Here is a 16,284-nt window from a genome sequence, read left to right as displayed (position 1 = left end):
TTTAATATGTAAGAAATATATATACTTACAAAAACTCAGAGTGCACCTCACACAACAGAATTATATTTTCCAATTACACTTTACATTTACATGTAAGTTAGAGTACTTGCCACTCACTTAAGTTTTGAAGATGTTCGCTAGTATTTGAGAGCTAGATGTTTATGACTTAAGATCATACTACAGTAAAGCGCTTATATTCAAACAGACTGTAACAGATCCACATAAAGATATGTACTGTGTTTACAACTGGACAATCGCTCAAGCAGATACATTTTATTGAATACTGACATCATAATGATTTGAAAAAAAAAGGCGCATAGCCAGCCAAATAAATCAGGCATAGCTTGCAGTCTGACGAATCAGGCATTCGATTCACTGAGTGTACACATGTTGTAATGATATACTGGCCTCCTATCAAATAATGAACAGCGCTCAGCAGTCTACAGAATCAGAGAACGTCAATTTACAAAAGTAAACCAGCCGCAAAAATACACGTACAGACCTGTTGTACATGTCTGCCATCATTTCTAACTCCAGGTCACCAACAAGCTTCATTTGTGCTTCACTCAAACCAGCCATTGTGCTATTACTCCCGAATCCTTAAAAAAAATGAACTGATGAAATTTTCAGGATCAAAATCTGACAACACGTGCAGCCGATCCGGAAGTGAAATTTTTAACGCCATCTAGCGGCTAGTCAGAAGCCTAGCCAATACCATTTAGTGATACATGCGGATAAACCAATCGAAAGCCACGTAGCACGGACGGGAAGGAAGTGGTAAAATGTTTTGGTTTTGGCCTGTGTAATGTTTTCAGGACGACTGATACGTCTGGACTCCGGTAAAAAAAAAAATCAACCTGAATTTGTCTGGTTTGGGATTCAAATGTCGACAGATACAAGACGGACAGACCCAAAACGATTTGAGACGTTAACTGAATAATTCTAACGAGGACAATAGTTTCGATTGAATCAAAAGTGTATCTTTTGCTTGTTTCAAACGTCAAATCCTCCTTCTGTTGTGCCCTGATTCAAGCGTTTGACAGGCATTTCTTGATTGAGGCGTATCTGAAACATGGTGGAATATATCGATTCGCTATAGCCTATAGGCAGTTCAGGTGATTTATCGGTGATTTATCAGTAGGCAGAGTGAAAAGTTAGCAGAATGGCCGACTCGGAAGAACAGGTCATGAAGTTTTGTGGCAACTGGTAAGTAGGCCTACAACTTTCACTTTCCAATCCAAGCTACCTCTGACTACATGCGTAATATGCAGCTGTTTTAGAGTGGATATGGCGAGAATTGTTCTGACACATCATTTGTACAACTGCTTTATACTGGTGTCAAGGCTACAGAAGCTGAAATTTATGTTTGATTGATTCAAATGTTGTTTTCATTAGTACTTGGCTTTGAGTAATACCTTGAGAAAACTTATGCAATTGTCTGAATGTACCATCTTTGAACTTAAAGCTGTTACCTTTTTGAAATGTTATGAAGAAGCTCTGAGGGACTTAAAAGTTGAATGTTGCAGATTTACATGTACATGTAGCTTTGAAAAAATGAGAAAGAAAATGTTAAGAAATGCTGAAATAAGATTCATAAACAAACATGCCAATATAATTTTAGAAGAGATGGTAAATTTCTAATGGTGATGTCAACAGAAGTAATCATTTGTGTTACACATGCGTATTCATGGTCTTTATTATTAAGTGAAAGGTCTGTCAGCAAGCTGCGGATGGTCGTGGCTTCCCCCGGGCTCTGCCCAGTTTCCTCTCTCCATAATGCTGGTCGCCGTCGTATAAGTGAAATATTCTTCAGTACGGCATAAAACACCGATCATATAAATAAAAAAGTTATTATTAAATGAAGGATAACCATAACCCTGATGAGCTTCTCCGATGTTTGCAGCAAAAAAGATATATCAGCTGTCAATTTTGTGATGCATGAAGCCCACTGTTTCCGTCACATTGTCTTGTGTAAGAACTGTGAAGAACCCATACCGAAAGCAGAAGTTGAGCAACACTTCCGAGATCAGCATGAAAAGATTCCATGTGAGAAATGTGGTCAACAAGTAGAGAAAATGCATCTGGAACAGCATGAGGTGAGACTGATGGACATGTTATTATACCCTGGAAATCTAGTTTGTTGAAACAGATTGATTAAAGGTAATGGGCATAGTTTTAGCAAGAATTTGAAACCAGGGTGTCGTTATTTCCAAATTTCTCTCCTATGTTAATTTTGTTAGGGAAGGGAAGACTATCATTATTTATCCGTTGTCTTTCCTGTAGTCTTGCAAGAATTTGTTTTATGGTTTTCTTTTTTTGTTTTACCAAGAATATCTATCTCCATCATCGCACACAGACCTATGAAATCTGTTTGCATATGTAACTAGCTTAAAACTGGTGTGAAATAGACTTATCAGAATATTACATGTAGAAATGCATTATAGTTATGATAGTTTTAACTTTACATGTAAGCCTGCACAGCTAATTTTTTGTTACAGAATGATGACTGTCCTAAAAAGCCACAGAAATGCCTGTACTGTGATTTAGAGTTTCCCAAGTCTGATTTAAAAACCCACTTGGACTACTGTGGGAGTCGCACAGAGCAGTGCCCCAAGTGTTCACAGTTTATTTTGTTCAGAGATCAACTGCAGCATGAGGAAACTGATTGCTCCTATCCGGTCCCCAAACCAACCCCTGACAACAGCTCAGCGACCGACATGTTCAACTTTTTTGGGGACTCCGCACAATCAAGCGTGCCTTTCGGAATTCCTCATGCAGGCTATGGTCAGCTCAGTCCTCAGGAACACATTAGTCCCTTTGTCCTGGATGAAATGAACAGGTTCCTGAACAACCGTCCTGTGGCACCTCATGTACTGGGCTCAAACATGTCAGACTTGGTGGGACATCCCAGTAGCTACTTCCAACCTTTGGAAAGGCGGAATGAAATCAGTCAACCGAAGCGTAACAATTTTGACACCTGGCAATCCAGACCTGGTCCAGAACAGTTTGTTGATGCGGAAGGTGGGTATAGAGCACGTGTCATTCGTGTACATTTTTGTTTTGCTTTAGAACACAATTTCTTTAGAGGACTCCATGGCCTACTGGTTGGCCTACACAGCACCATGAACCAGGAGCCTCTCACCCATGCAATTGCTGTGAGTTAATGTCCAGTTGATGCTGGCTTCCTCTCCAGTCATATGTGGGAACATCTTGCCAGCAACCTGTGGATGGTCATGGGTTTCGGTTTCCTCCTACCATAGAGCTAGCCGCCATCATGTAAAAGTGAAATAATCTTATAGTCTGGCATAAAACAGCAGTCAGATAAATAAATAAGTAAGTATAAAAAGTCTTGAGGGAGTGGATTGTGGCTGAGTACTGCTTGTCTTTCAATGGCTGAATCACACAGGATTCCTTTGCTTCCATGTTAGTGTGAGCTGGGAGGAAACTATCAGTGTCAGTCGTGCTCTCTCATGTAGTCTGTGTATGGAGTGTAACACTTGTGGCAAATGTGAACAATTTTGCCTGTATATCTTGCCAAAGGTTGGCTGTTTACTTTGGTATTTATCATGGTTTAATCCCGCCCAATATATTCCACTTATACTTCCACCTTGTGAGTGAAAATTTTTATGTATGGTATTAAACAACAATGAAAAGTAAATAAACAACCATTTACATGTTGGTTTGACCCTCTCCCTCTTAGCCCTAAGCTTGCCATTAGTTGGTCTAAATTTCACAAAACTTGTCTGGATGGTTGCTGTGTAACCGATATCACTGAAGCTTGTTTTGTACCTCGTCAAACAAACAAACCCTAATATCTAATTTGACTGTTTTCAGCAATAGTAAAAGCATGGACTTGAAATTTCAGACCTGACCTCACCATCTGGCTCAGCTGATGGGAACCTGGACTACTTATTAGCGCTTCATTTAGCCCAAGATCTCAACTCTGCTGACGGTCACCAGGACTCCATCAACACATATGAGGGTGACGACAGGTGGGAACCGCTTGTTGAAACAACTCAGCACTTATCCTTGACAGAGTTGTCTCCCTCGTCACGTACAGACGACTTCTCAACAGTCCCTGACAGCACAGGTAATGGAATCATAATGCAAACATGTGCTGTCCACAATCTGCTAAATTAGCATTTTATGAATTCATGTATGATATTCCTGAATATTTTGGCTGTTGTAACAAATATTTTGCATTGAACTCAAGGTTCAGTAAAAGGATTTACTCTGCTGTGACCATCGAAATCTGCTGTGACCATCGAAAGGTTTGATACATGAAACGCTTTGGTTTTATTTCTTAATGTGCTGATTGTCACGTGTAATAACGTGTAACAGAACAAACAGATTTTTCAACTTTCGCTTGTGGTTTTGGTGGGGGGTAAAAATGGCTTCAAAGTACAGTTTTCTTAAGCCCCCACCAGTCAGTCCAGAGATTAAGTAACTTGACATCAACGATGATCCCTGCTTAAAAAGAACTCTGTGGGGGACAGCCTGAATGGGTCTGTTCAAATGTGGGTGAGGGGTGTGGGGAACAGATCGAATGGGGGCAGGTGTATGGGCACGGAGGGGGCGCTAAGCTGGCCTAAAGCAGCCGTGCAGTATATGTGTACATATCACCTTATCCACACTGTAGCAACATAGTTCACCAAGCTCGGGGCTCTTCGGGGTTGTTCACCCAGTTCCGAGCCAGATCAATGATGACATAATTTATGAAAAAACCTGACTGTTGATGGAAAATATACATTATATAGAACGGTAACTAACAGATATAAAAACACCCGCAAAGAAATTTTGTAATCAAAAATGTCAGGGCATAATTTTCTTCATTTGGCATAGAACCATAATCTTTTTTTTATAGCTCCTTTTCATATTTCCTTTATGTTCAGTAAATTGCTTAATTATGTTCAGTTGTTAGTTTTTTGCCTCAGTCCTACATGTACATGGAGTACATTTATTTTTTGAAAAAATCTTAAATCAGACCCTACGTATGTATAGGATTATATTGCTTTCAAAAGCAAAACACATGAAACCACGTCAAGTGCTACATGGAATTTAAAGCTAAATTACCCAAAGCTACTGCTGGTATAACCACTAGGAAGCTGCTCACCTTACAGTTATTTTCTCATTCGTCAACCTTAACTCCAACTTGGTTGTGTTTCAGTGGAGGAGGCAGAAATCCCGTGTGAGTTTTGTGGGGAGCCGTTACCAGCAGACATGGTTGTACAACACCAGGTCAGTCTATTTCTGAGGCTCACGAGTTGGCATGCTTTCATTATTCTGTGGATGAGTCAGCAATTTCTGTGGAACTGTGGCTTAACTGATACATGACATGTGCAAAATAAAGATTGGTTTGCTCCCACCATAATGCTGGCCGTCTTTGTAGAAGTGAAATATTCCTGAATACAACATAAAACAGCAATAAAATAAATAAATCAATCAAAATAAAGATCGTGAATATATTGCATGTGATCAAAGGCAAAAGCTGTGCATAATTTATTTGTCCAAGTGAGGAATATTTGTGATGGTTATATCTCATTTAACCCATCATTATGGTACAGTGTAGGGTGTGGTCCATCCCTTCATCCGTCTACTTTTGCGCAAACCTGTATCTGCAGAACGACTGCACAGGAGGTGCTGATATGTACTTATCACTGGCAGAGAAAGTGTATCCCAACAAATATATTGTGAGGTTCTTAATTCTTGTTTAAAATTTGGTTCCATTTTATAAATTTATTTATTTATTTATTTATTTGATTGGTGTTCTACGCCGTACTGAAGAATATTTTTCTTATGCTGTGATGGCCAACATTAGGGTAGGAGGAAACCGTGCAAAGCCCAGGTAAACCCACAACCATCTGGAGGTTGCTGGCAGACCTTCCCACATATGGTCGGAGAGGAAGCCAGCATAACTGGACTTGAACTCACGGTGACGGCATTAGTGAGAGGCTCCTGGGTCATTTCGCTGCGCTGACGTGCTAACCCCCTCTACCATGGAGGCTCCTAGTTCCATTTTAAGCTGAAAGCTACTGCTGTGCAAGTCTCTCCAGATACATGTAAATGGAGACTGTGGGAATTTTTTACCTACGTATACATGTTGAGGGTGAAGGATTTGATGAGAGTTTTAGAGTTTCCCAGCAGGGGCTTTTGACTGGAAGTTTGAGATATAGGATCATGAATATAGGTGTGTAAGTGAAGTATTTTGGGGTATAGCGATAAGCTATGTGTCACATGTATGAACCTGTGATCTGAGTACAGAGGTGAGAGTTCAAATCCAGGTGTATCCTTTCCAAAAAATTACATTCTGCAATGTACATATACATTTATGAACCTGTAAACTGAATACAGAGATGAGAGTTCAAATCTAGGTGTATCCTTTAAATGAAGACATAATAGGAAAAGAAAACAACCAATGTAACTTTCGTTATTTTGGAAAATGGGTGCAAAAAAGACCTAAAATGTCACAGGCTTTTTTTTTTTTTCTTTTTTGGACATGCTTGGTAACACTATGAATCAACCTTTCACTCTGGAATTCTTTCTAGGCCATGGGACGTACCATGCGGGAGCTACCAGAAACACAATGTTGTATCTCTTGTACCTAGCACACATGTCAAAGGCTAAAAAAAATGGTTCGCATGACCTCAGCAGAAATAGCTGCAAAATTGATAACATGCCACATGTTCTCAATGGCTGCATTTTAGCTGACTTAAAGCTGCGATATCTCAATATGCAACTTTGGAAAAATGAGAAAGCATGCATTATCAATGCATACATGTAATACATTTGGGTTGGTGTCGTGTTTTCTTTTAACCCTTTTACGTTTGTTCTTCCTTTCCAGAGTGGTTGTGAGTTTCATCTGTCCTCGAGTCACTCAGACAGTGAGTTAAGGGACAGAAGTCTCCCTTCGGATATCAACAGTTCTCGTCCGCTCCCCAACCAGCCTCCTGTACAGATTCCGATAGTTAACAACCTCAGCTTTACAGGAGCACCAATGAGGTACATTCAGATACAATAGCCTGTATGTATATGTACACATACATGTATGTACTTTGAGAAGATTCAAGTATTAGTGACATTGTTAGTGATGAAGAAAACAACAAAAAACACTTTGTACATGAAGACTTACTCATAAGCTTCGGAAGAGACTTCTCCCATCTTCAGGGACAATTCTGCAGTGGTTCAGTGGATATCTCTTTCCTTTCTGCGTAGTTCTAGTATGATAAGATCTTTTTGGAACAAGCTGTGCTTCTTGAGACTTCTGCATTCTTCTTTGAAGAGCTTTAGCTGGACAAATTTTGGTGGGAAATTGAAGTAGTTTGAAGAGTTTCAAGTGCAGTTTTTATACTTTGCAAATTTCGTCATGGTTTTCTATACATTGTGAAGCAGAAACCTTGTAAATATTCAAAATGACCATAAATTTCGTCCATGACTAACTTGCCCATTTTTCCTGATTCTGAGAGTTCTATTGATTTTAGAAAGGTGTTTTAAGGTTTGCTTGGAATATGGGATGTTATTCTATTGGAAAATTGTAAGTTTCAGCGCCAAAAGTAATTTTTTGTGACATTTATTTGCCTCTAAAAATGCACATGTGTGGGCGAAATTTTAGGTCATTTAGGGTAAGTCATCGTGTTTTTTTGTTGATTTGTTCATCACTAGCATTACATGTACCTTGTGTCTTGTTCTTTGGTATGTCAAGTACATCTAGCACTTGGGTATTAACGGCCACTGATCTTGAGAGCTTTAATTTTACAGCATTTGTACAGCACTGTATATACTATATGACCCGTCATAATTGGGATATGCTTTGTTCGTGTATATACAGGCATGTAATATTTCCTTTTTATTTTGGAGGTATTCTCCTTTTCTTTTTTCCAGTTTATTTTTAGAGAAATGCACTGAATATTAGCTTAGAATGATTGACTAAATGAATGTTTTGGGGTCAGCATTGCTATTAGCTTAGAAGTACTACATGTGAATATGACAAAAGTTTAAAGTGCTTGAGGTAATTTCATCTAGTTTCCTCTTTTTCCTCCTAGTGTCTTTTATTTAAGATGGAAAATCTGGTACATGTATTTTGTAGAAGCATAAATATCACCATTATGATGTAGTGAAGGTTGACAAGAAAAGTGAAAAGAAAAAAACTATTTATTATATAATTAAGGTACTTATCCATGAATTTTTTCCGAAAAAAATTGCCCACACACTTTTCCAAATAAGTTGCCTAAAAAGTTACCTCAATCAATGATGACCACAAAATTGCCCCAGTAACTTGCCCACAAAGCTGCCCCAGTGACTTGTCCACGAAGTTACCCCAGTGACTTGCCCACAAAGTTGCCCCAGTGACTTGCCCACAAAGTTGCCCTAGTGACTTGCCCACAATGTTGCCCCAGTGACTTGCCCACAATGTTGCCCCAGTGACTTGTCCACAAAGTTTCCACAGTAACGTGGGTGCCCAAGAAACTTGGCAACAATTGTTCATGACTATTTTGTATTATTTTGTCCTTTTTAGAGGTGCTGATATTCCAGACAGACTGGAGCACGAGGATACCATGTTACCATGTGAATTTTGTAAAGCTTTACTTCCTCTGGACTTCTTGGTTCAACACCAGGTATGTCTGTAATTCGTTGGTCAAAATGTATGTTCAGTTAGAAGGGTTGAATGAATCGTAAATGATACATATGATATCTGTGTAAACATGATAGATAACCAGCCTTGAGACCAGGGAAATGGGCTTGAGTAAGATTCTGTGAAACTTAATACAGTGTCGTACAATCCCTATCTTTTTAGTTACTGTGAATTAAGAAAATAAAATTGTCCTACCATGCCTACAGCCTATATCCTAACGATATACTCTACACATATCATCCGTCCATCCTTCATGTATGTCTGATATACATGTACTGTATAGGTGGTATTGGTAAGGTAGACAAGACATAGTGAGTATTACTGAATGGCCGACATTCGCTTCACTCTCACTCATTCAAGCTAGTAAAAATGTGAGCTAGCCAAGTGCGTGACTTCCGAGTTTTGCTTTCCCGTTTCTCAATGAAGATTATCAGCGTTTGTGGAAATGTAAAATCACAACCGCATTCCTGGACAACCGGAGTGATGCAAGTGCGCAACAAAAGCTGTGGTAATATTACAAATTAGCTATTCGTGGTGCCTAATTTATCATGTACATGCATAAGCTCTGTTATAACTGTTAATTATATTTGGTACTTAGACTGACTTCCTCAGAAAATTTTGAACTGAAGAAAATGGTGTATTGTACATGTAGGTTATGGCTTGCATCTACTGAATGATTGCTTAATCAGTCAAAACATGATCTGCATACTATCATGATTATGTGCGAATTAGTGACCACGTCGGAACCAGGCTGTTTGTGAATATTTTTTTTTTATTCAGAGAGAACAAATAATATTGGAGTCGAACAACGCAGTGTTTGTCATAAGTTACGTGATTTTACGTGTGAATGTTAGAATATGTTATAAAATCCTGCGCCCATCATACGCGGATGGTACACCCGTCTTGGCTGTACGATTGGCGTATGATTTGAACACCTTGCTCTGATATTACGCCCTTCCTATGCGGATGTTCCGTTCCACCTGCGTGCCAGATATATCGTTAGGCTGGAGCAGAACAGTACATGTACCTGCATCAACCTGCTCCTGATTGTGATATATTGTTGTAGGCTGTGTGTGAGGCTGAAGGGGCTCCCAGACCTGACACCCCTGACGCTCCAGGCCCAGCAGTCCAGGCTAAGGTGAAAAACAACAACATCACCAGAAAAGAGAAGGTGTCCAACATTGCCAGATCATCAAATGCACCAAGATCTCGGTCAAGCCGGCACCAAGAAGATCCCAAGTTGCAAATGTTTAACTGTAATCCTGGTGGGAGAGAAAAAGCAACAAAGGCAGTAAATTTGAGAAATATGCCAGTTGCAGGTAGCACTAATGGTGCAAAAAGGGCGACTACACAGCCGTCGTTTTTGATGAAGATGAAGGTCAACAGAGAGACATTGCCATCTCAGCCTGTTACAAGACGCCGTCAACCACTCAGCCAGACTGAAAATATCTCGTCACATGACTCAGGTCAGAGGTCACAAGCCCATCCGCATGAAGAACTGCCCTCAAGCAGTATCCATCACAACATTTCTGATGAAGATTTACTGGGAGAAAGTTCTGCTTCTGCAGCAGTGAAGCCCAAACTGGTGCCATCCCATAAAGCAGTGAAACAGAGAAATAATCGAGAAAAACAAACAGGAGGTCAACGGACACTTCTGGGAGAAGGTAGATCGACAAGGTAAGGTGCCCACTTAGGGTACATACTGTGCATCTTTGTCACTAGACTCTGTACATATACTTTCACTGATATGTACAGAGACATTGCTGGCTTAATTAAGATCAAACACACATTTTCGCTCCTCAGTATTTTGTCCTGCATGAAATAGTAACAAATCCCACAAATTTTTCAGTCATATGACGACAAAGGAATTCTTAGAGTGCATGTAATGTGCCTTCTTGTTGCACTACAGATTTCCACCGGTCTTTTATCTAGTGCTGCTTCACTTGAGACGCTGTACCGAAGGCAAGTAAGGCGCCCCGCCTGAGCTGATGCAGGTCAACCAGTCTTAGCACTATTGCCTTCATGCAGAACGCCAAGTGAGGAAATTACAACTTCCTCTTTTAAGGTCTTAGGTGTGACTTGACCCAGGATTGACCTTGGATCTACTGCTCCGGAAGCGGGTGCTCTACCAACTGTGGTATCGGGGCCGGTAACTACTTCCATGATGTTGCTACTCGGATTACCCTGAAGTAATTGTGGACGGAGCTTGACGGAAATTTATTGCTGACATTATTGTTTTGGTTTGATTTTTCGCACTGATGGCAGTTATGACCTTGTGCTTCTGGCTGAGTTGAGATGGCATACGCATTTGATTTGGTGCAGAGAAAAAATACTAGTTCTGTGAAAATTATCTGTTATCTTTATGGGGACCTGTCAAACGCCTGGCAACAGGACCTCGACATCATTTTATTGACGTCAAATGTTCCTTTCCCACCTCATCATCATGGTTGATACATTGTGATATTGTTGACATTACGCTAAAATCCATTTTTGACGTAAGAATGGCTCAAGGTCCGGCTTGAGAAGGGCGCCACCTAGGGGGATTAGGAAATATGTGGCCTCCTTGTTAAAGTAGCAGGCCTCCTTATTCTCTATGGCTGACAGTGGCAGATAACAAAGCACAAGCCACAGAGATACATAGGTTCTACTTGTTAGTGAAATAAAGGGTGGATTAGGTTAAACTTCAGGCGGATCCATGGGGACATAACTCCTCTGTCCGGAGTTGTTCGTTTTGCCGCTATGTCTAAGTGTTGTAATGTAAGTAATGATTCAGCACTAAAGTCTAAAGCTTACATACAAATTTTGTTACAATGACATATGTGTACTATGGGCAATAATAAATTTCATGAACACAAGTGAAGCTGTGAAATAAAATTTAATTTTAAAGTTGGAGAAAACATAAAAACGACATGAAGTTCAGATGAAAGAGTGCGAAAAGTTATTCCTAAATGCTGTCTTCAATATTTTTTCCAGACTTAAGGAGAAAAAGACGCTTGAAAATAATTTTTGTATGGTGGGTATTTGGGACCACCTTTTGGTATTTATAGTATTTGTTTAATAATGTCATAAATGTGGACGTAACACATAAACATTTTTGCATTTAATAAACATTTTTGCACTAGAATTTGTTATTTTCAGCTAACAAATGTATTAAATTTCAATTTGGATCATATTTATATTTTTAATATGTTCATAAATATTATGATAATTTAGGTTAAATGCATATGTTTCAGTTTAAACAACAAATTTACATTCAGATAAATTTATTAGACAAGCATCACATCCTTTTTTAGAACATTCTTATGCAACAACGATAAATACCAAAAGTTGGTCCCAAAAAAAAAAAAATATTATAAACATTTATCGTATAAATAAATAAATGTCATATTTGCAAATAAGTTTTGACGCTCTTTCATCTGATTTTGGCATGATTTTTATGTTTTCTTCTCCTTAATAAACCTTTGTAGGACATCAAGACAGAGAGAAGGAAGTGATGAAGGAGCAGCCAATGGGATGTCATTCCAGCCTTCTGTAAGAGGCTTGTCATCAAGGCAACCACCAAGTAGCTCATTGGTTAGGCAGTCAGTGAGTAACACGTCGGCACGAGAAGCACAGAGTAACTCATCTGTAAGACATCCAGGGAGCACTACGTCTTCATCAAACCCTAGAAGAAGCGGGAATCAAGTTTTTTCCGGGCCAACCAAGGTATGCAGTGTTCAGTCAATTTTAGTCTTTAATCAGTCCTTAAACAGCATTATCTTTCAGACAAAGATGACGAAAGATTGCTCACAAAAAATGCAGTCCTCTTGATTAGTGAATGCTAAAAGTGGTGAAATTAGTATTGTTAGAAATTGTGCACAAAAATTTATTTATTTCTTAGATTAGTGTTTATGCTGCACTCAAGAAAATACACGAGAATTGATATACAGGTAAATCTACATCTAGGTGTCTCATGGGATGAACGGCCGCTTTCATTTTCAAGTGGCCCTTAGCTAAGTGACGTGTATAGCTCTACAACATGTTTTGTGCCCTTAGCTAAGTGACCTGTATAGCTCTACAACATGTTTTGTGCACTTAGCTATGTGACGTGTATGGCTCTACAACACGTGTTTTGTGCACTTAGCTATGTGACGTGTATGGCTCTACAACACGTGTTTTGTGCACTTAGCTAAGTGACATGTATAGCTCTACAACACGTGTTTTGTGCACTTAGCTATGTGACATGTATGGCTCTACAACACGTGTTTTGTGCACTTAGCTAAGTGACATGTATAGCTCTACAACATGTTTTGTGCTCTTAGCTAAGTGACATGTACAGCTCTACAACATGTTTTGTGCACTTAGCTATGTGACGTGTATGGCTCTACAACACGTGTTTTGTGCACTTAGCTATGTGACGTGTATGGCTCTACAACACGTGTTTTGTGCACTTAGCTAAGTGACCTGTATAGCTTTACAACATGTTTTGTGCACTTAGCTAAGTGACGTGTATAGCTCTACAACACGTTTTGTGCACTTAGCTATGTGACGTGTATAGCTATACAACACGTTTTGTGCACTTAGCTGAGTGACATGTATAGCTACAACACGTGTTTTGTCATGTTACATATAGTTAAGGGCTTACTTAGCTAAGTGCTCTATAGGAAACTGGAGTGCTTTAAGTAGACCAGCTATTTTTGTCAGATATTTAAAGCCAATACAATACTTAGTTTGTTTTCTTACAAAACCACTCTGGGGGCCTCCATGGCTCAGTTGCTTAGAGCACTAGCTCATTGTAATGACCCAGGAGCCTCTCACCAATGCGGTCGCTGTGAGTTCAAGTCCAGCTTATGCTGGCTTCCTCTCCAGCTGTAAGTGGGAAGGTCCTGCGGTAACCTGCAGATGGTCATGGGTTTCCTTCCACCATAATGCTGGCCGCTGTGGTATAAGTGAAATATTCTTGAATACGGCGTGAAGCACAAATCAGATAAATAAATTAAAAAAATACAAAACCACTTTCACAAAAAAGTTTCAAAAAGTCATATTTCTCATAAGATTTCTCATACAGTGATGTTGCTTATAGGTTCTAACGCCATAAGGCGATGCCATTTATGGAAGAAGTTTTGTGAAAGTGGCTTTTGAGAGGTAATATATTTTATTTAGAACTACATGTTGTTCACATGTTTAGGAGTTATGTGGTTTTTGTTAATCGACTTAGAGAATGATGGGTATCTGCATGTAGTACTCTAGATGTCACATGTAGTAAAATCAGATTATCACACTATTAAACCATATGCATTGTTTTCTAGAATATTATATAGTATAAATACATAAATCTGTTTTTGTTTCCAGAGAACAACCCCTAAACGGCGGCTGCCTGACCCTCCATCTTAACCTGAGCGGATATTTAAATAGCTTTCTGATGTAGCCAATCACCATTCCACAGTTGTCTAGGATTTGGCCTAGATACATGTAGGCCAGCCTGATGTGACGGAAGTGCTAGGTTTAATTCAGGAGGTAAAAGATGTTCATTGTTGGCTAGAGACGCTACTCACTGGATAAGATGGACAACTGGGACCTCATTGGTTACAGAATCCACGAAAAAATGACTGTCTGCTGTTATATCCCAGAGTACAAATGAACCAAACAGACTGTTACAGATTGCACTTTTGCAAAGCTTCTTTGTTCACATGTATATTAATGTCCATTGTTCTCCAGGCCCTAGTGGCAATAAGCTTCACTTGTGTGGTCTTGCATGATGTTCATGAGAGACTACTTCCATATGACCTAAATGAACATGTATGTCAAAAGTCAATGGTTTTCTTTGGGCACCCCGGTTTCCACTGCTGTTGTGGGTGGAAAGCTCTTGAGTAAAGTGTTAAACAGCAATCAAATGTGTAAATGAACTATATTTATGTAATGATAATCACAGTGATTTACAGGTTTAGAAAGAAATTAACAAGAGCCAAATGGAAATGAAAGCGCGTTTTGTATAAGGGCAGACAACTCTTTCTTAATACATGCTGGATTGAAACACTGATCCTGTTTGGTGAAGGGCAGGTGCTTTTAACTGTAGCACTGATGAAGTCTTAGGCCACAAGCTAGCAAGGGCTGAAGTTTTATCTGTGATTCTTGTGCCTGAGAACAAATGATATGATCTCCTTGAGATGTAAATTTACATTTGTCATACTTTCTTATATTGTAAGCTTTTAATTCCATAGACCAGCTTTATTTGCAAAGGCAGATTAACAGCTACATTGTACAAAGGTGTGTAAAATTTAGAGAGTGACTTTGTGATCGTGGCGTTTAGCACGCCAACACAGCGCAATGACCCAGGAGCCTCTCACCAATGCAGCGGCTTTGAGTTTAAGTCCAGCTCATGCTGGCTACCTATTTATTTACAGAAGTTCCTAGAAATTTGTGGGAAATTGAGGATCACACACTTTTACACCTGCTTTCAACATCAAGGTTGTATGGATGACAAATGTACAGGTGCATGCACTGGCTGTCTGCGACAAGTCCACCAGGAAGGTACCACTAGTATTAGTCTACTAGTATGCATAGGCTCAGGCGAATGAAGGTTGTTCATAGAAGACCACTTGTCTTCTACCAATACAGTGTGCATAGGTGTTCATTTGTAACAAAGGTACTCCTGTGTCCTCCACCTGTAACATGGACTGCCTTGGTAGAAGTGAAAAATCCTTAGCCTGGTTTTAAGCAACAATCAAATAAATACATGTAAATACAGAACCTCAAAACTGTATAGCTTGAATTAATATTGGATGGCTAACTTGAACACTTCTAATGACAAATCTGTAATACATATAAGAGTTGAAAAATTGTGTGTACTAAAATGACTTGACAGACAGTACACCCATCAGTTTGAATAAATGCATTATAAACTTTTCAGTTGTTATCATTATTCTGCGTAGAATAGTAAAGAATTTAAAGAATCACTGACAATGTCATTGTTTCCTCAAGACTATGAAGGTGCATAAATTGAAAAGTTTTAGAATAGGAAAAAAAAAAAGAGAGCACCTTTGAGACCGACAAAACTGCTGCTCAAAGTCACCATGGTTACTGTTGCTAAGTAACAGATTTCTGTTTTTTTTCTACCAGAATTTCATTGCAAATGATATGTAAATATATATATGTATTCAGTATGTACATATGTAATTTTATCATTTGACTTCATTTTGTTGCATCTGTACAAGTGTATTTATTACACTATGGAGTTAAAATGGAAATGATAAACTATTTAATCATACGTGTATATATGCAAAAAAAAAAAAAAAAATTAAGGTATGGCAAAGCTTTCATATTACACATTCATGTATATCGGTTGATGAAATGAGGGAAATAAATAAAGGCTTCATAAACCTGTATGAAAACAGTTTTATTTGTATGTTGTAAATTTTTTTTTTTTTTTTTTACTCTCAGGCAGTTAAGATTAGTTGTACAGAGGGAAGGGGGAGAATGAGAGGAAGTGAATTAGAGCATGGCTGGGTGGATCAGATCTTTGTTTCTCAATTGACAAGACATTGGAGGAGATATTTAGGTCCTGGGACCTTTGATAGATATGTCCCTGTGCATGGTGAGATGACAAGATCTGTGTTTATCACTCATGCAATGAGATATTACTGACCTGAAGGCAACTCCAGGCAAAGGTGGTCTTG

At 39.0% G+C, this 16,284-nt stretch overlaps 1 protein-coding gene across 1 annotated transcript; it reads left to right on the top strand.

Annotated features, from left to right (window-relative positions):
- Positions 1 to 810: 810 nt before the first annotated feature.
- On the top strand, positions 811 to 15,959 carry LOC135476378 (TRAF-type zinc finger domain-containing protein 1-like). Its single transcript, XM_064756381.1, has 10 exons — positions 811 to 1,206; positions 1,904 to 2,096; positions 2,499 to 3,021; positions 3,866 to 4,090; positions 5,168 to 5,238; positions 6,842 to 6,999; positions 8,513 to 8,612; positions 9,696 to 10,306; positions 12,097 to 12,334; positions 13,961 to 15,959. The coding sequence occupies exons 1-10, from the start codon at positions 1,163 to 1,165 to the stop codon at positions 14,000 to 14,002; spliced, it is 2,205 nt and encodes a 734-aa protein (XP_064612451.1). The 5' UTR covers positions 811 to 1,162; the 3' UTR covers positions 14,003 to 15,959.
- Positions 15,960 to 16,284: the final 325 nt, after the last annotated feature.

The sequence above is a fragment of the Liolophura sinensis genome, chromosome 10 (assembly GCF_032854445.1).
Source record: "Liolophura sinensis isolate JHLJ2023 chromosome 10, CUHK_Ljap_v2, whole genome shotgun sequence".
In the NCBI taxonomy this organism is placed as follows: domain Eukaryota; kingdom Metazoa; phylum Mollusca; class Polyplacophora; order Chitonida; family Chitonidae; genus Liolophura; species Liolophura sinensis.
Note: the sequence above shows the minus strand (reverse complement) of the source record. Positions and strands in the feature narration are given on the sequence as shown.

Bases quoted from the DNA above. Each gene is read 5' to 3' on its own strand.
- LOC135476378 (XM_064756381.1), top strand. From the start codon at position 1,163: ATGGCCGACTCGGAAGAACAGGTCATGAAGTTTTGTGGCAACTG. The intron at 1,207-1,903 runs GTAAGTAGGCCT...CGATGTTTGCAG, and splicing joins ATGAAGTTTTGTGGCAACTG to CAAAAAAGATATATCAGCTG. The intron at 8,613-9,695 runs GTATGTCTGTAA...ATATTGTTGTAG, and splicing joins ACTTCTTGGTTCAACACCAG to GCTGTGTGTGAGGCTGAAGG.